Source organism: Equus quagga, chromosome 7 (assembly GCF_021613505.1).
Source record: "Equus quagga isolate Etosha38 chromosome 7, UCLA_HA_Equagga_1.0, whole genome shotgun sequence".
NCBI lineage: Eukaryota > Metazoa > Chordata > Mammalia > Perissodactyla > Equidae > Equus > Equus quagga.
In genome coordinates, this window is record NC_060273.1 from 126921529 (window position 1) to 126946891 (window position 25363).

A 25363-nucleotide genomic window follows, 5' to 3' on the forward strand; every position below is an offset into this window, starting at 1 on the left:
TGTCTTATCTTGAAGTCTACTTTGTCTGATATAAGTGTTCCAGCACCTGCTTTCTTTTGTTCACCGTTAGCTTGGATTGTTGTCTTCCATCCCTTCACTCTGAGCCTGTGTTTGTCATTGGAGGTGAGGTGTGTTTCCTGGAGGCAGCATATTGTTGGGTCTTGTTCTTTAATCCATCTCACCACTCTGTGTCTCTTTATTGGAGAATTCAATCCATTTATGTTTAGGGTGATTATTGATGTATGAGGGCGTAACACTGTCATTTTATCACTCATTTTCTGGTTCTCCTACGTTTCCTTTATTTTTCCTATGTGTTTTGATCTACCCATTGAATTATGTGGTTTTTTTATGATGTGTTTCTTTGTTTTCTCCTTATTTATTATTATTATTTGTTTAATCTTTTTTTTTTTTTTTTGAGGAAGATTAGCCCTTAGCTAACTACTGCCAATCCTCCTCTTTTTGCTGAGGAAGACTGGCCCTGAGCTAACATTCATGCCCGTCTTCCTCTACCTTATATGTGGGATGCCTACCACAGCATGGCTTTTGCCAAGCGGTGCCATGTCCACACCCAGGATCGGAACCGGCAAACCTCAGGCCGCCGAGAAACGAAACGTGCACACTTAACCGCTGCACCACTGGGCTGGCCCCCTCTCCTTATTTATTATTTGTGTCTCTGTTCTACTTTTTTGTTTAGTGTTTACCATGAGGTTTGTATTCAGAATCTTGTGTATAAGAGAGTCCATTTTCTCGTGGCCTTGTATTTCCTTAGTCTAAACCAATTCAGTCCCTGCCTCCTCCCCTCCTAAGTTGTTTTTCTCACATCTTATTCCATCTTGTGTGTGAGTTTGTGGTTAAAATGACAAGATTGTCTCTGTTTATGGTGTTTTTCTTCCCTTTATCTTTAATGCTTTACTTGAGTATTTGCTGTGCTGTTCTCATTCTGTCTACCTATTTATCTCCTTGTTCCATGATTTGTGACCCCTTTCTCCCCCTTTTTTTTTTTCAGATATGAGGGCTTTCTTGAGGATTTCTTTGAGGGGGGAGGTGTCACATGGCTGTGAACTCCCTTAGCTTTTGTTTGTGTGGGAAAGTTTTTATTTCTCCATCGTATCTGAAGGACATTTTTGCTGGATAGTTTTCTTGGCTGAAAATTTTTGTCTTTTAAAGATTTGAATATGTCGTTCCATTCTCTCCTAGCTTGCAATGTTTCTGCAGAGAAATCTGCCGAAAGCCTGATAGGGGTTTCTTTGTGGGTTATTTTCTTCTGACTTGCCGCCCTTAGTATTCTTCCTTTGTCATTCATTTTTGCCAGTTTTACTACTATATGCCTTGCAGTAGGTCTTTTTACATTGACATATCTAAGAGATCTGGAAGCTTCTTCCACTCGGATTTCCCTCTCTTTCCCTAGGTTTGGGAAGTTCTCTGCTATTTCTTTGAACATGCTTTCTGCTCCATTCTTCTTTTCTCCTTCTAGAATACCTATAATTCTTATGTTGTATTTCCTAATTGAGTAGGATATTTCTCAGAGACCTTCTTCATTCTTTTTAGTCTTAATTCTCTCTCCTCCTCTGTCTGGAGCACTTCAACATGTCTATATTCGATTATGCTGATACACTCCTCTATGATGTCCACTTGAGCGTTCAGGGAATCCATATTTTGTTTCATCTCTTCCATTGTGTTTTTCATGTCTAGTATTTCTGATTGATTCTTCTTTATAGTTTCAATCTCTTTTGTGAAGTAGCTCCTGAACTTGTTGAATTGTTTCTCTACATTCTCTTTTACCTCATTGAGTTTTTTGATCATGGCTATTTTGAATTCACTGTCATTTAGACTACATATTTCTGTGTCCTCAGGACTGAATTCTGGGTACTTGTCATTTTCTCTCTGTTCTGAAGATTTGATATAATTTTTGATATTGCTAGAGGAGGTGGCTCAGATGTTACACATCCTGATATTATTTGGTTGCAGTTATCACCTATCGCCATTGGGTGGGGGTCAAGAGCTGCATATTCTGAGCCCACAGACAGTGGAGCATTCATGGGGCGGGTGGGGGAAGGGCACTTTCTCCTGCATGCTCTCCAGGCTCTCCCCCTCTGCTCTCGTTATGTGCTCTCCTGAGGTGTTGGCTTGATGAGGTCACCCCCCACAAAGCTCTTGCCCCAGTAGAGATCTTCCCTTTAGGCTGCATGAGCCCTCATGGGTCCTTGAAGTTCCCGCAAACGACCGTCCCCTCCCGTGTTCCTTCCCTTATGGAGCCTCCCATGGCAGCAATAACAGTCTTTAGGGGAAGGAGTGAAGTTCTCTCTTACCCCATTCCAGCTCCTCCAAGCAGGGCTCCAGCCTCTCCACCCTCTGTCGTATGGCTGCATGTCTCTCCATTTCTGTGTTGTGTTTGGATGTCCTCTGTTGGAGTATGGATGTCCCTGTTCATTGTATGTTGGAGGGGAGAGAATCCCAGGCAAGTTCACTCAGCCGTGATGCTGATGTTCTTTTTTTTTTTTTAAGTCCTTTGAAATTTTATGTGGGTACGTGTACAATTTAGGTATTGGGCAAAATTGGCAGCTAGTGAGAGGCTTCCGTGGAGGAGGCCTTAGGAGTAGCTGCTGGAAGTGAGGAGGGCATACAAGTCCAAAAACGGTTATGTGATCCTGGGTTTGGAGACCAGGAGTTTCAAGGAGACGCAGGAAGGCATCAAGGATGAACTCCCAGATTTCAGTGTGAGAGCCTGGGTGACATGTGGAGAATAGTGTGCCGTTGTAATGATGACAGTTTTGAGGTACCTGTAGGATATCCAGGATAATTTCAGACACAGGGAACCAGGTGAATTGATCCACTGGACAGAAGAGGATAACCAAAGAAAAGAATATGGGGGTGGGAGTACCCCATTTAAAACCTAAGAGACATATGTGTTTGATCACAGGAGAAAGAATAGCCCAGTGAACAGGGAAATAATAAGTCAGGAAGGAGCAGGTGCTGCGTAACTTTAACAGGTCAGATGCCAGGTCCTTGGATTTGGTGCTTAGGTCACTGGTGCCAAAGATAAGATGGCAAGAGCTTGAAGCTAAAGAATCGATGTGAACCACTCTCAGGAATCCTAAATATGGTCTGGTAATAGGAAGAACATCCGATGCTTGGCCCGTTTGCTGGTTTTCAGTAACTACAATAGTCTCCACTTATCCATGGGGTGTATGTTCTAAGACCCCCAGTGGACACCTGAACCCTATATGTACTATGTTTTTTCCTATACATACATACCTGTGATAAAGTTTAATTTATAAATTAGGTATAGTAAGAGATTAACAGCAATAACTAATAATAAAATAGAACAATTATAACAATCTATTGTAGTAGAAGTTACCATAGATCTTAGCAACCTCAGCATAATTTTCTTTTCTTTCCTCATTAAGTCAAGAACTGTCACCTTTTCACTTAAAGGAAGACTTTTACAGCTTCTCTTCAGCATATGTGAATTGCCAGCTTCACTACTCTTGTGCTTTGGGGCCATAATTAAGTAAAACAAGGGTTCCTTGAACACAAGCACTGCGATACTGCGACACTCAATCTAATAACCCAGACAGCTACCAAGTGACTAACCAGAGGGTAGTGGACACAGTGTGGATCCGGTGGACAAAAGGATGATTGATGTCTCCTGCAGGATGGCGCAGGAGTGCTCAAGATTTCATACACTAGTCAGAAGGGGGTATGATTTAGAATTTTTGAATTGTTTATTTCTGGAATTTTCCATTTAATATTTTTGTACCACACTTGACCTCCAGTAACTGAAACCGCAGATAATGGGGGACTACTGTACAGTATTTCTTGGGTGAATGAATGAAAGGGTACCAAGGGATTCTTGGCTTTTTTTTTTAGTGTCTGTCTATGTTCTTCCCTCATAATCTCCACCTTAGCTGTTAGGCCAGGTCTGTACCATTCTCTCATCAGAATTCCTCACCTGTTGACATTCTTTTTAATAGTTGCGTCTCCTTATTGCTCACCTAAAGGTCTGTCCTTGAAAGTGCTGTGAATATTGTATAGGGGTACTGTAAATTCTTTAATTCTTGGAGGAAAAAATTTTTACCAACATTTGGAGTAATATTTGGTTATGAGTAGTGAAGCAAAATATGGAAATATGCTTAGTCTTACTATTTATAGTTTGTAAATGCTAGTGCTTTTGTTTAAAGAAAATCAAACTAATAATGATTCCTTAAGAAAATAGACATATGCACTCCTTTAGTCTATCAGAATATATCAAGAATCATAAAAGTGTGTATGTTTCTTTGATCCAGATATCTGACTCTCAAGGTCTTTTCTCCTAAGTTATTAAACCAAAAATGGAAGGTGTATGTATAAAATTTTTATAGAAGCATTATACTTGAAAGAGAAGAAGAAAGGCACAATGGAAAGGGTTTCAAGCTGAATGGAATATTAAGCAGCTGTCTTTAAAAGTCTGACTGTTAGTGTAGCTCTGCAAAGTACACAGATATGAATGCTGTTGTATCACACTGTTAGAACAGAGCTTGTTAGATTCTGGACGTCATTCTAAGTCTTCAATCCCCACAGCAACTCTGTAAGTAGGAACTATGGTTATCTCCATTTTATAGGTGAGGAAAGTAAGGCTCCGAAGGTTAACATGACTTGCCCAGTAGGTGGCAGAATACATTCAACTCAAGAACTTTGACCCAGACTCTTTGCTCTTAACAACTACAGTCATATCCCACATAACAACATTTGGTCAAGGATGGACAGCATATATGATGGTGGGCCCATACGATTAGTACCAGAGAGCCTAGGTAGTCAGCAGGCTGTACCGTCTAGGTTTGTGTAAGTGCACTCTATGATGTTTGCATGACGACGATGTCACCTAACGACACATTACTCAGAAAATATCCCCGTCGTTAAGTGACGTATGACTGTATAGTATACATGATTGCAGTTGATTAAAACTAAATATTGGGTAAAGCCAAAGGGGAAAATAGTTACTCTATTTGGATAATGGGTGATATATGTAAATTTGGGTAAAGCTGTTGTAAATTTTAGTTATTTTAAAGCATATCCACTAGATGTCACTATGACAACGATCTCTATATTTATATGAATATGTGGAAATATATATGTATATTCCCAAAATATGCTTATTCTTTCTATGTGATTTTATAGGTAAGCAGAATTTGGTGATTATGGGTAGGAAGACCTGGTTCTCCATCCCTGAGAAGAATCGGCCGTTAAAGGACAGAATTAATTTAGTTCTCAGTAGAGAACTCAAGTAAGTACTATGACATAAATTCACCACAAGAAAATCATGTCATATTTCTTATGATGAAGGCCAGTGTATGACAAATACAATAGTGTGAATGTAGGTCTGCTGATAAAGCTGCTCAGTATCCTAAGCATGATTACAGAAAATGAATAAGCAGTTGTTTATGTCACAGGACAATGACTTACTCTGCTCCTTAAGTGATTAGTTTCATCACCATGAAAAGTTACATTAAATCTCACTGTGCTGACAGATTTGCCAGTTTCCTTGAACCATTATTTAGTAGGCTCAAATCTCATTTATACAGTATAATTAATAACTTTTCTCTAGTTTCACATAAAATCAAAATGTATGTTTTGAGACTTGCCAAAACATACATACCTGTCCTGAAAACAATAAGATGTAGGGGCAGCTGGTGGTGTCATGGTTAAATTCTTGCACTCCACTTTGGCGGCCCAGGGTTTGCTGGTTCAGATGCTAGGCGCAGATCTACACACCACTCATCAAGCCATGTTATGGCAGGGGCTGGCCCCCGTGGCCGAGTGGTTAAGTTCGTGCACTCCGCTGCGGCGGCCCAGGGTTTCACCAGTTCAGATCCTGGGCACGGACATGGGACCAGTTGTCAGGCCACATTGAGGTGGCATCCCATATGCCACAACTAGAAGGACCTGCAGCTAAGATATACAACTATGTGCTGGGGGGATTTGGGGAGATAAAAGCAGGAAAAAAAAAAAAAGCCAAGCTATGGCAGCATCCCACACAGAAGAACTAGAAGGACCTACAAGTAGGATATACAACTATGTACTGGGGCTTTGGGGAGAGAAAGAAAAATAAAGAGGAAGATTGGCAACAGATATTAGCTCAGGACCAATCTTCCTCACCAAAACAAGAAAAAAAAACAATATGATGTAAATTTTAAGATGGGCTGAAAATCTTAATCTTAAAATCATAATCTTGTGATCTGTTATTCCTAGTTAACCTCAACACCCAAATGATATTTTGTACTTGTATTCTTTACCCAGCGTCTGAAGATAAAAAATTTCAAAGTATTGAAGTGGTCCTAGGGATCCTGGAGAGAAGGGAGTGTCTCCAGTTGGCCTATGCTAGGAATTTTCCTGTCCTCCAGTCTAACGTTGGAGTAGATAGTTCCTGATGCCTGGAAATGCTCTGGGGCCCTGCGGGGTGAGGGGCTGGGTGTAGTTAATAGCATTAAGACTGCCCTCAAAGACAACACCAGTGGTTTGACCTTCACCACAGTTTGCATGTCATTTACTCCACGTGTAATGTATCCTGATTTCTCTTGTTTCTTTTTGTTGTTACTGTTTACATTGGTCTGAACCCACTGAAATAACTAACTGAGCACAGGGGTTTTTGAGGGGTGGGAGGGTGACCTGAATTAGACTTTAAGAGAAAGTTTGGGATTGGTTTCCTCTAACTAATAATGTAATCACAAAAAAAGAATGCAGCATCCTACGGCAATACTCATTTGAGAACCATGGTCCTCATATTCCTTTTCCATGTGTATTATTCAGGGTTCAACCAGGGAAGCAGCACCAGTAGAAGATATATATATATACCTCTTCTTTTTTTTTTCTTAAAGATGGACACCTGAGCTAACAACTGTTGCCAATCTTCTTTTTTTTTTTTTCTGCTTTTTCTCCCCAAATCCCCCAGTACATAGTTGTATATTTTAGTTGTGGGTCCTTCTAGTTGTGGCATGTGGGATGCTGCCTCAGCGTGGCCTGAAGAGCTGTGCCATGTCCACGCCCAGGATCTGAACCAGGGAAACCCTGGGCGCTGAAGTGTAGTGCAAACTTAACCACTTGGCCATGGGGCCAGCCCCTATATATTTTCTTAATAGCATTTATATAGATTTACACAATTGTGGAGGCTGGCTAGGAAAGTCCAAAAATCTGTAGGGCAAGCCATCAGGAAGGACAGTCTGGAACTCTCCAGCAGGGGCTGAAGCTACTGTCCTTGGGAAATTGCTTCTTCAGGGAGGCCTCAGATCTGCTCCTAAAGTCTTTCAACTTATTACATCAGGCCCCCCCTGATTAATGTCATCTATTCATCTCCTTTAATCTCATTTACAAAATACCTTCACAGCAACACCTAGATTAGTGTCTGAATAACCAAGGATTATAGCGTAGCCAAGTGAACACGTCAAAGACCATCACACCAAGGGAAGGAAAAAACATTACACAACTGTAGGCTAAGGGGATTCAGGTTTATGTCGATTTTCTCCCAAGTCCCTCCTAAGAATGGCATAGGTAAAAACCTGGGCGAAAGTAGACCAGAATATTTGCACTGAGTGCCTTTGGGTGTTGGGGAACATGTTGATGTGCATCTTGCCGACTGCCTCAATCTTCATCCTATTCTCTTTCTCCTCGTTGCTGGGATATTCCGATTATCTCTTTACTCGGTAGAATCCAGATTCACAGACTGTATTGCCATTCCCAGAGACTGTTTAATAACATATTCTTGAATATGACTCATTTATTTATGACTAGCTTCAGCTAAAACAAACAGATACCTCAGTGGGGGAGATGTTTAGTTGAGCCAGCAAATCTCCTCAAATGATGAGTCTAATTTCTTCTTTATGACCCCCCTGTGGTGTATGTAATTGAGTTTGGTTGTTTCTTATGCATTTATACATAACATTTGTTGGTGTATTTTGCTTTTTTTTTAAGTCAGAGAGAAAATTGAAAGTCTTTATTATGAAGCATGCCAGGAAATAGGGATACCAGTTAGGAAAAAATTTTAGTGTTTTTTTGTTTTTGTTTTTTTTTGTCCTTCCTTCGGCTTCCATACTTGCTGGTGAGTTCCGCAGGGATCCTGAGCACCTGCTGTATGTCAGGCACTGCCAGGTCCTGAATGAAAGGGGAAGAATTTGCACATGTAAAGCACTATTGCTCATGCAAGCTTTTAGAGATGCTCAGTTTTTCACCACCACCCCGAATGGAGGAAGAAACGGAATCCTCAAAGTAACCCCAAAATTTGGTGCCAGATCCTAGTTATGGGGTAACTATTTCCTTAATGAGGTATAAGGGAAAAAGTCCTTTTCCAAAGCTTTCTAGACAATCAAGTTGCAGCTTTAAAAGAAATGTTAAGCAGCCACATTTGGAAAAGAGATTGGCATTTTCCTAAAATGTTAAACATAGAGTTATCATATGACCCAGCAATTCCACTCCTTGGTATATACCTGAGAGAAATGAAAACTTGACCACACGAAAACTTGTACACAAATGTTCATAGCAGCATCGTTCATAATAGCCAAAAAGTGGAAACATCCCAAATGTCCATCAACTGATGAATGGATAGAATGTTACATCCATACAATGGAATATTATTTCATAATAAAAAGGGATGAAGCACTGATATGTGCTACTATATGGATGAACTTTGAAAACAGTATGCTGAGTGAAAAAAGCCAGACACGAAAGACCGTATGATTCCATTTATGTGAAATGTCCACAATAGGCTAATCCATAGAACCAGAAAGTAGATTATTAGTTGCGGCGAGAGGGAGGTTGGTGGGGAATGACTGATAATAGATACAGAGTTTCTTTTCGGGTTGATGGAAATTTTCTAAAAGTTGATGGTGGTGATAGTTGCACAACTCTGTGGATATAGTAAAAAGTTACTGTATTCTGCATGTTAAAAGGGTAGCTTGTATGGTATGTGATTTATATCTAAATAAAGCATTTTTTTAAAGTCTTCAGAACCAAAAATTAAACACAGAAATTTTACTGCAATGCTGTAACTTTGACAGCATCTTTAGAAAACCCAAAATTGCCTCCATGGTATCAGATGTTGTAAATTGTGTTCAATCCGTAAAAGTTATCTAACATTTCATGGTATCAGAATTTTTTATGGTCTCGTGGTCGTTTTCTCCAAGGGTGATTAAAACGTTCTCGTCTTAGAGCGGCACTTCTCTCCCCACCGCTCACACGCTTAGTACAGTGAAGACTTACCGACCTGGCTCCTAACGCCAGCCCTGGCCCCTGTTAACTTTGTGGATTCACACTGGTTACAGGAAAGCCTTGCGGAACCTCGATTTCCTTACCTAGTAAATGGGATTAATAACAACAACTTCGTAGGGTAATTTCAGGGGTTTTGTAAGTTAAATTTTTGGCACACGGAAGATACCCTGCAGATATCAAGTCCTGCTCCCCCATCCCTACTACTTTAGCAAAATCACTTCACCTTTGAGCTTACAGAAAATATTAATAACGAAATCGCAAAGAACAGGCTTGTGATCTCCTTTTCATCTTAACATATTGCCTTGTGCGTCCTTCCCTCCGTCCTGAGACAAATAATCCCCTCCCATCAAAATCCCCACCACTTTATTCTCGACTCCATTTTTTTCTGTCCTCAAGTCCGTGCTCTCTTGTCCTACCCTTAAGTATTTTAAACCTCACCACAGATTACTTTTCTCTATCCTCAACTTTCTTGGAGCTTTCTTATATTAAACAACTTCCGTAACTTTAGCATAAGCCTTACTAATGTCTGTCACATTTGTGTTTTGCACATGTTTTTATCTCCTTTGAGACTCAGCTAAGGCGTTGTGCTCCAAGGAGTGTTGTCCCGCACACCCACCCAGACGGTGCACATCCGCTGTGCCCACCTGGCACCCTCCACACATCCCCACTGGGATCCTTTTCACTTTACAGCCACTGTTGCATATTCCTCTGCCTGCCATCACCATCTTTTTGGTACAGGGAGTGTATTTTTTTTAAATCTCTATTCCCAGCATCTGGCATATCTCTAGTAAAGTAGAGATGCAGAAATTTTCACGGAATGAACAGTCCATAGGTGATTGATGAAAATGGGATCATCCCACATAATATCACTTTGTAACCTGCCTTTTTTCCTCATTTGATATATTAAAAGATGAATTTCTTTAAATATTTTTAGTGGCTGCATTTATTCATTTATGAGGCTGGAGCATAGTTGAACTGATTTTTAGTAGTTGGAAATCACATTTTTAAAGACTGAGTATGAGAGATCTTAAATTGAACATATTTCTGAGTTCTGGTTAAGCTGTGATTCTAGGCTAGGGTTTTTGGTTTGTTTTCCCAACAGTCATCAGGGAAATTAGGCCAGAATTCCATCTGCCATGTCATCCTCTTTCATATCAGACACCCTGGAAAAGGACAATGTTTATATCACACCCTGGGGTGATCAGAGGAGGATGCTCAAGGCCAGGGGACACTGGTTTGAAGGCTTTGCCTGAACCTGGCCACACCATGTCAGAGGGGATCAGAATCTGACACCTTTGTCGTCCATGGCCACCAGTTCTCGCTGTTGTCTCTGTAAGAAGCTGCAACTGAAGCTGCAGAGTCAGGCCACTGGAATTCCAATCCCGGGTCACCAGTTCCCAGCCGTGTGCCCACTGGTCACTCAACCCCTCAGCCTCAATCTCCTCACCTATGACAAGGAATAATAGTACCTACATAAGGCCGCTGCTATGATGCATATAAAGCACTGCCTGACTCTGCTACTTGGTAGAGCAAGTCGGCACTCGATAATGTTAGATACTTTCTTTCTAATACAACTGTCCATCAGGTAAAAAGCAGCCTCCCTTGAATGGGGCTTTTAAGGAAAAGGGGTGGAAGTATCACCAGAGTGCCTCCTGTATGTGTGATCTCTTAATCCTCATGCCAGCCCTCTGAGGGAATTCAAGATTCTGACTTACAAACAAGGTATCAAGCGTGGCCAGATGCTTCTTGACGCAGAATATGTACACTACCACACACCAACTCTCCTTTCTGAGGAGATCCAATCTGGGTTGGTTTGAGATTTTACAGGAAGGAAATTTAGCAAAAATAAGTCACGATATTGAGTGCTTGCTATATGCTATTTACTGAGTTAGTTTCCAGGATTTGTGTTTGAAGAGGACGATGAACACAAAATTGGCTCATCTTTCTGCTTATTCTTTTCTAGGGGTGCAGTGTTTCCTGTGAAACTTACTTCTGAACTGCCAAATAGCACATTTTGCAGAAGCATTTCCTCCATGTCTTTGTTATAACTAAAATCTGAAACAAATCCTTAATCCATTCTTTGTTTTCCTTTTCCAGACTCACTACAAAAGGGCAAAGAAGTAGTCTTCACCTTAATCCCTTGAATCTTTCTCAAGCCATCAGTGCACAATCTTCACAAAAGCACTGCTCCCTTTCTTTGAAGTGCACACCAACCATTTATAGCGCCTTCTGAATCATTTGCTGTAATCCACCAACTTCCAGGACAGCTCTTCAGTTTTCTTCATATGTCGGTTCCTAAATCACCATTTCCATTCTGCCCTATCTCCTGTCTGGTCCTGACTTCAACATCCTCGGTCACTAAAACCACCTTGACTCTGCTTCAGTCATTCTAGACTGTTTATTAACCTGACTGTCTCCTCCCCCAGCTCTAGATCTGTTTCTTCGAGATTCAGTTCTCGTCTTGAGCAGCCTAGTCCAGCCTCGTCGCTGCATCTGTGCTCATGCCTTAGGGGATCCCTCGGCTCCTGTAGCCTCACCCTGGCCTCCGTGTCTTTTTCCAGCCTTTAGTCAACATATATTCTTTGTGCTATCTTAACTCCTTTAGAGATGACAAAGAGCGAAACAAGTAAAATGTATATCAAGGAGGTGAGGGAGAAGGCAGCCAGGAGAATGAACAGTCTCCGTTAGTTCTTGATTAATCGCTGTTATAACTACTCATTCAAAGGCAATTGCATAATTTTTTTTTCTAAGAGCTTGACACTGAATTGTAATTTCTGTTCCTAATTATTGTGAAAGTCTAATTCTGCGTGTTTCTTCCTTTATAAAGGGAATTGCAAACCCTCTTCCGCAAAAAAACAGTTGTAGAGGTTGGGAGAGATAGAACTAGTCAATGTAAACGCTGAAATGAATTAAATTTTCCCCTTTGGGATTTTTAATTACAAAAGTAATAACATGCTCATTTTTTAATACTTCATCAATTTCTATATTGTTTGAAACACGAAAGTCCTTTTCCCACTCCCCAAAGGTAACCACATATTAACAATTTGAATATTATTCCAAACCACAGTCATTCAAACATATCACCTTTTTTCCAACATTTTATCTGAAAACGTTCAAACATAGAGAAAGAACTTACAGTAAACACCCATATACCCACCACGTAGATTCTACCATTAACATTTTACTATGCTTGTTTTATCATCCATCCACCCATCCGTCTTGTTCTTTTTATGCATTTCTAAGTAAATTGCAGGCATTAGTATATTTTTTCCTAAATACTTCAGCATACATCTCATTAAGTAGAGTTCAATATTACGCTACTGTTTTTTCTTTTGAGATATATATTATGTACAATGAAATGTACAAGTCTTAAGTGTACATTTACTGTTTTTTTTTTAAACTTTTTATTGAGTTAATGATAGGTTGCAATCTTGTGACATTTCAGTTGTACATTATTGTCTGTCATGTGTGTTGTAGGTGCACCCCTTCACCCTTTGTGCCCACCCCCCATGCCCCCTTTCCCCTGGTAGCCACTAGTCTGTTCTCTTTGTCCACATGTTTAAATTCCTCATATGTGTGGAGTCATACAGAGATTGTCCTTCTCTATCTGGCTTATTTCACTTAACATAATTCCCTCAAGGTCCATCCAAGTTGTTGCAAATGGGATGATTTTGTTCTTTTTTACGGCTGAGTAGTATTCCATTGTATATATGTACCACACCTTTTTTATCTAATCATCTGTTGATGGGCACTTAGGTTGCTTCCACGTCTTGGCTATTGTAAATAATGCTTCAGTGAACATTGGGGTGCATGGGACTTTTGGAATCACTGACTTCAAGCTCTTTGGATAGATACGCAATAGTGGGATAGCTGCATCGTATGGTAGTTCTATTTTTAATTTTTTGAGGAATCTCCATACTGTTTTCCACAGTGGGTGCACCAGTTTGCATTCCCATCAGCAGTGTATGAGGGTTCCTCTTTCTCCACAACCTCTCCAACATTTGTTACTATTTGTTTTAGTTATTTTTGTCATTTTAATGGGTGTAAGGTGATATCTTAGTGTAGTTTTGATTTGCATTTCCTTGATGATCAGTGATGATGAACATCTTTTCATGTGCCTATTGGCCATCCATATATCTTCTTTGGAGATGTCTGTTCATGTCTCCTGCCCATTTTTTGATTGGGTTGTTTAATTTTTTGTTGTTGAGTTGTGTGAGTTCTTTATATATTATGGATATTAAGCCTTTGTCAGATGTATTACTTGCAAATATTTTTTCCTAGTTAGTGGGTTGTTTTTTTGTTTCAATCCTGTTTTCCCTTGCCTTGCAGAAGCTCTTTAGTCTGATGAAGTCCCATTTGTTTATTCTTTCTATTGTTTCCCTTTTCTGAGAAGACATGGTGTCCAAAAAGATCCTTTTAAAACTGATGTCAAAGAGTGTACTGCCTACATTTTCTTCATGAAGCCTTATGGTTTCAGGTCTCAGCTTTAGGTCTTTGATCCATTTTGAGTTTATTTTGGTGAATGGTGAGAAAGAATGGTCAATTTTCATTCTTTTACATGTGGCTTTCTAGTTTTTCCAGCACCATTTGTTGAAAAGACTTTCTTTTCTCCATTGTTGACCCTCAGCTCCTTTGCCAAAGATTAGCTCTCCATAGATGTGTGGTTTTATTTCTGGGCTTTCAATTCTGTTCCATTGATCTGTGCACCTGTTTTTGTACCAGTACCATGCTGTTTTGATTACTGTAGCTTTGTAGTATGTTTTGAACTCAGGGATTGTGATGCCTCCAGCTGTGTTCTTTTTTCTCAGGATTGCTTTACCAATTTGGGATCTTTTGTTGCCCCATATGAATTTTAGGATTCTTTGTTCTATTTCTGTAAAGAATGTCATTGGGATTCTGATTGGGATGGTGTTGAATCTGTAGATTGCTTTAGGTAGAATGGACATTTTGACTATGTTTATTCTTCCAATCTATGTGCATGGAATGTCTTTCCATGTCTTTATGTCGTCATCCATTTCTTTCAGAAAAGCCTTGTAATTTTCATTGTATAGGTCTTTCACTTCCTTAGTTAAATTCACCCTGAGGTATTTTATTCTTTTTGTTGCGATTGTGAATGGTATTGTGTTCTTGAGCTCTTTTTCTGTTAGTTCATTAATAGAGTATAGAAATGCTACTGGTTTATGTAAATTGATTTTATACCCTGCAACTTTGCTGTAGTTGTTGATTACTTCTAAAAGTTTTCCAATGTATTCTTTGGGGTTTTCTATATATAAGATCATGTCGTCTGCAAACAGCAAGAGTTTCACTTCTTCCCTCCCTATTTGGATTCCTTTTATTCCTTTTTCTTGTCTAATTGCTCTGGCAAAAACCTCCAGTACTATGTTGAATAAGAGTGGTGATAGATGGCATCCTTGTCTCATTCCTGTTTTCAGGGGGATGGCGCTCAGTTTTTGCTCATTGAGTGTGATGTTGGCTGTGGGTTTGTCATGTATGGCCTTTATTATGTTGAGGGAGTTCCCTTCTATCCCCATTTTGTTCAGAGTTTTTATCATAAATGGCTGTTGGATCTTGTCAAATGCTTTCTCTGCATCTATTGAGATGATCATGTGGTTTTTATTCCTCAGTTTGTTGATGTGGTGTATCACATTGATTTGCAGATGTTGAACCATCCCTGTGTCCCTGGTATGAATCCCACTTGATCATGATGTATGAGCCTTTTGATGAATGGCTGAATTCGGGTTGCTAAAATTTTGTTGAGAATTTTTGCATGTATGTTCATCAGTGATATTGGCCTGTAGTTCTCTTTTTTCGTGCTGTCCTTGTCAGGTTTTGGTATCAGCGTGATGTTGGCCTTGTAGAATGTGTTAGGAAGTGTTCCATCCTCCCCAATTTTTTGGAATAGCTTGAAAAGGATAAGTATTAAATCCTCTGTGAAAGTTTGGTAGAATTCCCCAGGAAAGCCATCTGGTCCTGGGGTTTTAGTCTTTGGGATGCTTTTGATTGCTGTTTCAATCTCTTTCCTTGTGATTGGTCTGTTCAAATTGTCTGCTTCGTCTTGACTGAGCTTTGGGAGATTGTAGGCGTCCAAGAATTTATCCCTTTCCTCTAGGTTATCCATTTTGTTGGCATATTCTTTTTGGTAGTATTCTCTTATAACCCGTTGTATTTCTGCGGAGTCTGTTGTTATTACTCCTCTTTCATTTCTGATTTTGTTTATTTGCGCTTTCTCTCTTTTTTTCTTTGTAAGTCTGGCTGGGGTTTGTCAATTTTATTTATCTTCTCAAAGAACCAGCTCTTTTTTTCATTGATCCTTTCTACTGCCTTTTTTGTTTCATTAGCATTTATTTCTGCTCTGATTTTCATTATTTCTCTCCTTCTGCTGACTTTGGGCTTTGTTTGTTCTTCTTTCTCTAATTCGGTTAGGTGTAGTTTAAGATTGCTGATTTGGGATTTTTCTTGTTTGTTAAAATGTGCCTGAATTGCGATGAATTTTCTTCTTAATACAGCTTTTGCTGCGTCCCATATGAGTTGGTATGGCGTGTTATCATTTTCATTTGTCTCCAGGTATTTTTTTATTTCTTCTTTAATTTCTTCAATGATTTATTTCTTGTTCAGTAGCATATTGTTTAGTCTCCAAATCCTTGTGCCTTTCTCAGCTTTTTTCTTGTAATTAATTTCTAGCTTTATAGCATTATGATCAGAGAAGCTGCTTGTTACTATTTCCATTTTTTTAAATTTGTAGAGGCTTGCCTTGTTTCCCAACATGTGGTCTATCCTTGAGAAGGTTCCATGCACGCTTGAGAAGAATGTGTATTCTGCTGTTTTTGGATGGAGTGTTCTGTATATGTCTATTAAGTCCAACTGTTTTAGCTTTTCATTTAGCTCCACTGTTTCTTTGTTCATTTTCTGTCTGGATAATCTGTCCTTTGATGTGAGTGGGGTGTTGAGGTCCCCTACTATTATTGTGTTATTTTTGGCATCTTCTTTTAGGTTTGTTACTAGTTGCTTTATGAACTTTGGTGCTCCTGTGTTGGGTGCATAGATATTTATAAGCATTATTTCTTCTTGATGAAGTGTCCCTTTGATCATTATATATTGTCCCTCTATGTCTCTCTTGACCTGCCTTATCTTGAAGTCTGTTTTGTCTGATATAAGTATTGTGACACCTGCTTTCTTTTGTTTGCTATTAGCTTGGAGTATTGTTTTCCACCCCTTCACTCTGAGCCTGTGTTTGTCCTTGGAGGTGAGGTGTGCTTCCTGGAGGCAACAAATTGTTGGATCTTGTTCTTTAATCCATTTTGCCACTCAGTGTCTTTTTATTGGAGAGTTCAATCCGTTTACATTGAGGGTGAGTATTGATGCATGAGAGCTTACTGCTGTCATTCTGTTGGTGCATGAGGGCTTAATGCTGTCATTCTGTTGCTCGTTTTCTGGTTTTCCTGCGTTTCCTTTGTTTCTCGTCCTGTGTGTTTTAGCCTACCCATTGACTTCTGCAATTTCTTATGCTGGGTTTCTTAGGTTTTTCCTTATTTATGTTTTGTGTCTCTGTTCTGTTTTTTAGTTTAGTGGCTACCCTGAAGTTTGTATTCAGAATCTCGTGTATAACATAGTCCATTTTCGGGTGGTCTCTTAATTCCTTAGCCTAGACTGTTTCAGTCCCTTTCCTCCTCCCCTCCTGAATTATTATTTTCATCTCTTATTCCAACTTGTGTTGTGAGTTTGTGGTTAGAGTGATAAGATTGTCTTTGCTTTGGTGATTTCCTTCCTTTTATCCTAATGCTATAGTTGAATATTTGCTATCCTATTCAGATTCTATCTAGTCTCCCTGCTCTGTGTTTTGTGACCCCTTTCTCCCTTTTTTCTTTTTTCAGGTATGAAACCCTTCTTGAGGATTTCTTGTAGTGGAGGTCTTGTGACTACAAAGTCCCTTAGCTTTTATTTGTCTGGAAAAGATTTAATTTCTCCCTCATATCTGAAGGATATTTTTGCTGGATAGAGTATTCTTGGCAGAAGATTTTTATCCTTTAAAGTTTTGAATATGTCACTCCAATCTCTCCTAGCTTGTAAGGTTTCTGTAGAGAAATCTGCTGAAAGTCTGATGGGGGTTCCTTTGTAGGTTATTTTCTTCTGCCTTGCTGCCCTGAGTATTCTTTCTTCATCATTCATTATTGCCATTTTTACTACTATATGCCTTGCATTAGGTCTTTTTACATTGACAAATCTAGGAGATCTGAAAGCTTCCTCCACACGCATTTCTCTATCAATCCCTAGATTTGGGAAGTTTCTGCTCCATTTTCCTTTTCCACACCCTCAGGAATTCCGATGATTCTTAAGTTGCATTTTCTCATTGAGTCAGCTATTTCTCTGAGATTTTCTTCTGTTTTTTTAATTCTTAGTTCTCTTTCTTCCTCTGTCTGGAGCCATTCAGCCTGTCTATCTTCGATTATGCTAATTTGCTCCTCTATGGTGTCTACATGGGCATTCAGGGAATCCGTATTCTGTTTTATCTGATCCATTGTATTTTTCATCTCTAGTATTTCTAATTGATCTTTATAATTTCCATCTTTTTTGTGAAGTAACTCCAGAACTCATTGACTTGTTTCTCTATATTTCTCTTTACCTCATTGAATATTTTGATGATAGCTATTTTGAACTCCTCTTCACTTACTTTACCTATTTCCAAGCCCTCAGGACCTACTTCTGTATTTTTATTGTTTTCCTTTTGGACTGGAACTTTTATAAATTGCTGGATGGTAGAGGAGTGGTTTTTGCACATGATGCTAGTATTGGGTTGCAGTTACAGCCTGTTGCCACTAGATGGGGGTTGAGAGCCTTGCATTCTAAGCCCTCTGCCTTCAGCTGCAATGGCAGTGCCCAGCATGGGTTGGGGGAGGAGGGGCACTTTTACTCACGGTGACCTGGATTGGATCAGCTCTCGCTTTCTCGTCTCCCGGGGCCCTGGCTTGCTGGGGTTCCCCCACGTGAAAGCTTTCCCCTGTTAGAGGGTTTCTGCTGCATGGTAGGTGGGAGTCCTGGATGATCCCCAGATGCACGGCCCCTCACCTGCGACAGTGATCCCAGTCTGTAGGGGAGGGAGCGAAGTTCTCTCCTACCCTGTTCCAGCTCCTCTGAGGGCAGCTCCAGCCTCTCTGACTACCGTCATTTGGCTGCTGTGGGTCTCTGACGATTTCTGTTATTAGGATTTTTTCTTTTTGGTTGGAAAGCAGTTGCTCTTTTTGGTTGTAATTTGGAGGGGAGAGAGTCCTGGGTGAGCTCACGCAGCCACGTTGCTGACGTCACCTCCAACAAGTCTACATTTACTAAGTTTTGATAGACGTATGCACCTATGTAACTCCATATCAAAGATACAGAACATCACCACCCCCCCCATAAAATTCCATCATGCCCTTTCCTGTGAAACTTTACTCCATCCCTCCAGAGACAACTACTGTTCTGATCCTTTTCCACCATAAATAGGTGATACCACAGGTGCTTCTGCCTTTTGATTCATTGTAGACCACACATACAAATGTGGGTTGAATTATTGGCCATGGATCATGCTTTTTGTTGAAAGGATTCATATTTATGATGATTTTAGTTTTATAATTACTGCTTCCTATTCAGATTATTTGACTAGTATTTTGACTAGGGTTTTATTGAAATTATGTGTAATCCTTTCTTTTAACCTCAGGGAACCTCCACAAGGAGCTCATTTTCTTGCCAAAAGTTTGGATGATGCCTTATCACTTCTTGAGCAACCAGAATTAGCAAATAAAGTGGACATGGTTTGGATAGTGGGAGGCAGTTCTGTTTATAAGGTAAGTAAAGTTGTCTGCAAATATAAAGAAATAATCCACCCCACTATCCTTCAGCTTCCCTGCCATCTGAACTTTAAAAAATTAAGCCCTGAGCAGAAGAAGCTCATTATTCCTACTGTAAGTTAGATATATTGTCAATTTGAATTGTTTGGTTTTTGATACTATCATACAAACTAAATGAAAATGTAAAAGTAAGTTTTTAGGTCTGTTTTCAATTCAAAATAGTTGATGTTTCCAGTTTTAAGAACATTCTAAATCCTTCTGTGAGGCTGTCCTTGCCTGCACTGTTTACTTGCTGGCTGTGCCCGAGGTGTGCTGAGTCATCCCCTTTCCTTCAAGGAGAAGTGTGTCTCCTACTGAGAAAGAGTCTGAGCTCTCAGTTGATAGACACTGACTAGCTGTATCTGAATTTGTTAAGAGCAGAAAACTCTCCCTCAACAATTTTCATGGAATGTGAGGGCATGGGAAAAGTGTTATAGGATTTCACATCATAAGGGGAAATACTACATAAAAGAGAACTTATTCCTTTTTCTTGATGCCAAATGACTTCCAGCTTTAAAATATTTTGAGGACAGTAAATAGAACTCTTTCACTCTTTTAAAACACTAATGAAAGATTAACATTTATGAGGAGGAAAATAATCCATCCCTACCCTTTGGTGGCTTGTGGTAACATGTGTACACTGAATTATTTTAGAAAGAAGAGGTAGACAAGGATCCTAGATGGGATGATAAAAACTCTATTTCTTAGGTTCCTTTTATTTTCTCCTTGTCTGGTAGGGGAAGATGGACATTTTCCTTTGATCTTTCAGCCAAGTATGAATTTCTAAGAAAACAAGTCATTTCTTTATTTTGTTTAGTATTCATTTTGAATGATTCAATATCATATTCACTTAAAAATGTATTCTTTAAACAACATAAGGGCTTAAAACTAAATATATATATCATTTGATGTATCTATAGGTATGTAAATAATAAGGAAGTAGAAACTCCGGGTGATAATTTTACATTATCCATCTACCTCACAGCACAATAGCTTGTTGAACATTTACGTTTATCTTCCCACGAGCCAAATCGGGCCTGCCAGTCTGCTTTTGTAAATAAAGTTGCACTGGAACACAGCCAGGCCCGTTGGTTTATTGTCTATGCCTGCATTTGCCTAGAAAGGTAAGAAACCATATGGCCCGCAAAGCCTAAAATATTTATCATCCAACCCTTTACAGAAAAGATTTGCCATATATCATTAACTTTGATACAGACCTTCAGATGTTGCTGTGGTTAGTCCTATTCAATTTTTCTAATTTTTGGTACAGTAAGAATTGGTAGAATATTTATTTCGTTGGGACAAGAAAATAAATGATTTAATATAAGCTGTAGTATTGAAAATAAAAAGTAAAATTTGTTCTATGCCCTTATCTAGAATTTTAAGGATAACAAACACCTTAAGTTACATTTGTAAATATAAATATATATAACGGGGAGAGAGAGAGAGAGATGCTATCTGAAGATCAAGAGTTATTGCTTTCTTGGAGCTGCAACTAAGAGTCATGACTTTGTATTAGAATCTAAGATATTCGTTCCAGGGCAGTGTTTTCTGTACAAACCATCAACAGTGCTGGAGGCAGTAGTTAGAAAAGTCATTAACAGTATAAGGCCAAATACAATCATTAGCAACACAAGGCAGAGTAAATTACCTCCTAGCATGGTAACTATCTCCTGAGAAATGGAAGCATTATTAAATTTTATGTAAATGTACTAAGTATGCCCTTGGGATTTTCAGTAGTTAAGGTCTTGTGAAATGATACTATCTTATCCATATCTACATATGTAAATTTTTTTATGGAGAGTGACTAGATAATTTGGAGTTCTTAATTCTTAAAACAGTAACCAAAGAAAAAAAGACAAAACAATGCTTAAATGACAAAAGAGTTCACATAAGCATACTAGGCACCAGAATATGTTTAAACTTCCTCTCATAATTATTGATAATGATTAATGCCATTCTCAACATAACTTGAGTCATGCTTTGCAGGGCCCCAAACTGAAGAGTAGGATGTTTAAATAGCATACTTTGGAGGTAATGAGTTATATAGCATGTTTTTAATACCTAGTACAAACTTGGCTATGTAATTAAAACAAATAAAAATCTTAGAATTTCTATGTCTTTTGACACCAATGAATAAGGAAACTGATGCCTTTTGTTTCATTTCAAAGGAAGCCATGAACAAGCCAGGCCATCTTAGACTGTTTGTGACAAGGATCATGCAGGAATTTGAAAGTGACACATTTTTTCCAGAAATTGATTTTGAAAAATATAAACTTCTCCCAGAGTAAGTAAAATGTTATTAATTAGTCTGAAGCACTTTTGGATTTCCTTCTTAGGAATTATAGAAAAGAATATGTCTCTTCAGATTGAATTCAGGGTAGTAATGTGTTTTATAGATAAACACTATAGAAACTTTTTGAAGTCTGCTTTAACAGACTTGGGAATGTTCAGGTTTTAGTGAATTTACTGAAATCTGGAGGGTAGTCCTAGTTCACTCTGTGAGGTCTGTGTTTAGCATCCGTCTGACAGGATCCTGGCGTAGTGGTCCACACTGCTTGTACACCCCTCTCCTCCTGAGCCTGTGCTTCCTGTAGTCTTCATTTTATTTTGGTTGTGGTTTGCTCCTTATGGATACGTGTTCAAGAATTCTGCTTACCTCTTTCTTAGACCTCCCATCAAATCATCTCTGTATTATTCTCCTGATCCTTTGTCAGTTAGATCTCATGTTTATTCATATTCATTGGCTTCCGTAATACTTGAAAGTTCTAGAAGGGAGTCTCTTTCTGGATGGTTCATAACAAAATAGGTGGTATTTCCAAATCCTGTTAGTCTTAAACTCAGAGTTCAAATGTGGCTCTTAGACAGTTTTCTCTTCAGAAAAATTGGAATTAGGATTATGAGGTAGTTATAATCATTATTAAAACAGACTGACTATGTGAATATTGTGGAAAGTAAAATCAATCTTAAGCAGAATTAAATTTTAGTTTCACGGAGAAGATTAACACTAATACTATGGCTAGTGATCATACCAGCCAATAAGCATAGTTATTTCTAACTTATTATTATTTATAGTTTTAGAAATAACTTTGATACTTTGCTTTTATCTTATTAACTGACAATCTTGATACTCTTGAGAATTTTACACACACAAAACTGTAAATGTTGCGTTTTGATGACTCATTCCAAAGAAACTAAAATTATGGTTTATAGTTGGCCTAGTAAAATCATTTCTTTAAAAAAAGAAGAAAGCTATACTGCTTCTAAAACAGTGGAATAGAAGCAGCTTAGAAAATGGTTAGTAAATAGAAGCATAGTTTCTTCCCCTGAAATATAAATTATTCTTTTCCTTACACATTATTATGCTATTGTTACTTTATGTCTCCAATTATATTTTTTATCAAAATGGCATAATCTCTAATTGGTCAACAAAATGTTAACACCTATTATTACTCATCAGTGTGCTGGCTATCATAAAAGATTTCAATTTTTTCCTGCATTATCCCTGCCCTACAGTGAGTTTAGGAAATAGTTAAGGGGACAAACAGACTAATAACAGTAATGGGTAACATCTGTAGAGCACTTCATATCATGAACTCACAAGGCTAAATTCTGTGTGAGAAGGAGCTCTTTTTTTGATAGCCGAGTGTCGCACAGCAGAATCAGAATGAAACACAAGTCTGATTAAAGCAAGTGTTCCTGACCCCCACCCCGGAGCACACTGGGGTGCTGCCCACACAATACTGAGGACATGCACCAAGGTTTGGGTTGTTGTTTGTAGCGGTCAGAGCAGCCTACAGTGGAGGAACTGGAGTTTGTTTTTTTTGTTGGTGGTGGGTTCAGAGGAAAAAGTTGTTTTTGTTGTGGCAAGAACACAGCATGAGATCTACTCTCGACAAATGTTTAAATATACAATACAGTATTGTTAACTCCAAGCACAGTGTTGCACGGCAGATCTCTAGAGCTTAATCCTCTTGCACAACTGAATCTTCATACCCTTTGAACAGCAACTCCCTGTTTTTCCTTTCCCCCAACCCCTGTCAACCACCCTTCTACTCTCTGTTTCTATGAGTTTGACTATTTTAGATCCCTCATATAAGTAGAATCATGCAATATTTGTCCTTCTGTGACTTGCTTATTTCACTTAACATGTCCTCCAAGTTCATCCATGTTGTGGCATATGGCAGGATTTCCTTCTTTTTTAAGGCTGACTAATATTCCATTGTATATAGCAATTTGGTTTTTTTTCACATTTTCAAACTTTTTTTATTTTTTTAACTTTTTTTCCTGCTTTTTTTCTCCCCAAATCCCCCCAGTACATAGTTGTATATTTTAGTTGTGGGTCCTTCTAGTTGTGGCTTGTGGGACACCACCTCAGCGTGGCCTAACAAGTGGTGCCATGTCTGCACCTAGGATCCGAACCAGTGAAAACCCTGGGCTGCCAAAGTGGAGTGCACAAACTTAACCACTCTGCCATGGGGCCAGCCCCTTAAATTATTTTATTGACATCATATCAGTTTCTTTACCCATTCATCTGTCAATGAATATTTAAGTTGTTTCCACATCTTGGCTACTGTGAATAATGCTGCAGTGAACATGGGAGTACAGATATCTCTTCAAAATCCCAATATGAGTTATCAAAAAAAGAGAGAGAAACTAGAGATAACAAGAGTTGGTGAGGATATGGAGAAATTTGAACTCTTGTGCACTGTTGGTGAGAATGTAAATGGGTTCATCCACTGTGGAAAACAATATGGTGGTTCCTCAAAAAATTTAAAATAGAATTACCATGTGATCCAGCAATCCCACTTCCTGGTGTGTACCCAAAGGAGGCCCTGGGCTCAATTGGAAGCTGGAGGGAACACAGACCAAAGTGAGAGTTAGGGAGTAGGAAGATCAGATAAACAGTGATTCTAGGAAAGGAATTGCAACAAGCCACTCATTAGGAATGGAGCATTGTGATATCCATTGATTAAGCAGAAATCAGGAGTCTCTAACCATGCACCACATATAACTTCAGTTCTGCTCTAAACAGCTAAAGATTGTATTTTTTTCTTTTGCTCACACAAGAAATTTGATACCTAGTGTAAAACTTGCAAAAAGTTCTTAGGAAATTTCATATTAGCTGGGTGATAGAGTGGAAAGATACAAGAGAAACTGCTAACAGTGGTTAGTTTGGGGAAAAATTAGGAGTCAGAAGGAAAAGAGGAGAAGAAATTATGCTTTTTGTCTTCTAATTTTCTATACAGTTTGAAATTTTTCTTTGCATTTGCATATGTAGTGTATTTGCAGAATATTCACCCAACTTAACAGGGGCTTACCATTGTGAAGAAAGAAGGAAGGAAGACTTTTATTCACCTTGTGCATTCTTGATGCCTTTTCACTGAGAGTCAGGGAAGCTGTATTTTTAATTGATACATTGTTTAATTATATATATGTTTCTTTTACAGATACCCAGGTGTTCTTTCTGATATCCAGGAGGAAAAAGGCATTAAGTACAAATTTGAAGTATATGAAAAGAATGATTAATGTGAAGATGTTTTCTGATTATTTCAAGTTGTTCCTCCTCCCATCCAAAAAATTATGTATCTTTTTTTTTTTGAAAGATTGGCACCTGAGCTAACAACTGTTGCCCATCTTCTTTTTTTTTTCTCCCCAAAGCCCCCCAGTACATAGTTGTATGCCTTAGTTGTGTGTCCTTCTAGTTGTGGTATGTGGGACGCTGCCTCAACGTGGCCTGACGAGCCACGTCTGCGCCCAGGATCTGAACCGGCGAAACCCCAGGCCGCCAAAGTGGAGCACTCGAACTAAACACTCGGCCACAGGGTTGGCCCCAAAATTATGTATGTTAATATTAGAAAAAAATTATTTTGGGGCCGGCCCTGTGGCCAAGTGGTTAAGTTTGCATGCTCCGCTGCGGTGGCCCAGGGTTTCGCCGGTTCAGATCCTGGGTGCTGACATGGCACTGCTCATCAGGCCACACTGAGGTGGCGTCCCACACGCCACAACTAGAAGGACTTGCAACTAAGATATACAACTATGGACCAGGGGGGTTTGGGGGAGATAAAGCAGAAAAAAAAAAGAAAAAAATACTTTTGTTGACTTTAGATCTGTGGGTAATTATTTCTAAGCAATGTGTTTTTATTCCCCGTTAATCTTGACTAGACTGTATCAGATACCGTTGGTGAAATATTTTGTGCTGTAGCTGTCTGAATGCCTGTCCGGGACAGGACTAGGTCCCCAGCACCTGCCTGGGGTGGCATGTC

General features: G+C 39.1%; 1 protein-coding gene across 2 annotated transcripts in view; it reads left to right on the forward strand.

The window, feature by feature from the left end:
• The window catches only part of DHFR (dihydrofolate reductase), a 29204-nt gene extending 4402 nt beyond the window's left edge, over positions 1-24802 (forward strand). For both annotated transcript variants that reach the window (XM_046667723.1, XM_046667724.1), the window contains 4 exons: positions 5158-5263; positions 18929-19055; positions 21269-21384; positions 24548-24802. In XM_046667723.1, coding sequence (XP_046523679.1) covers positions 5158-5263; positions 18929-19055; positions 21269-21384; positions 24548-24626 — 428 coding nt within the window. In that variant the 3' untranslated portion in view covers positions 24627-24802. The remainder of the gene's footprint in view (positions 1-5157; positions 5264-18928; positions 19056-21268; positions 21385-24547) is intronic.
• The last annotated feature ends 561 nt before the right edge of the window (positions 24803-25363 follow it).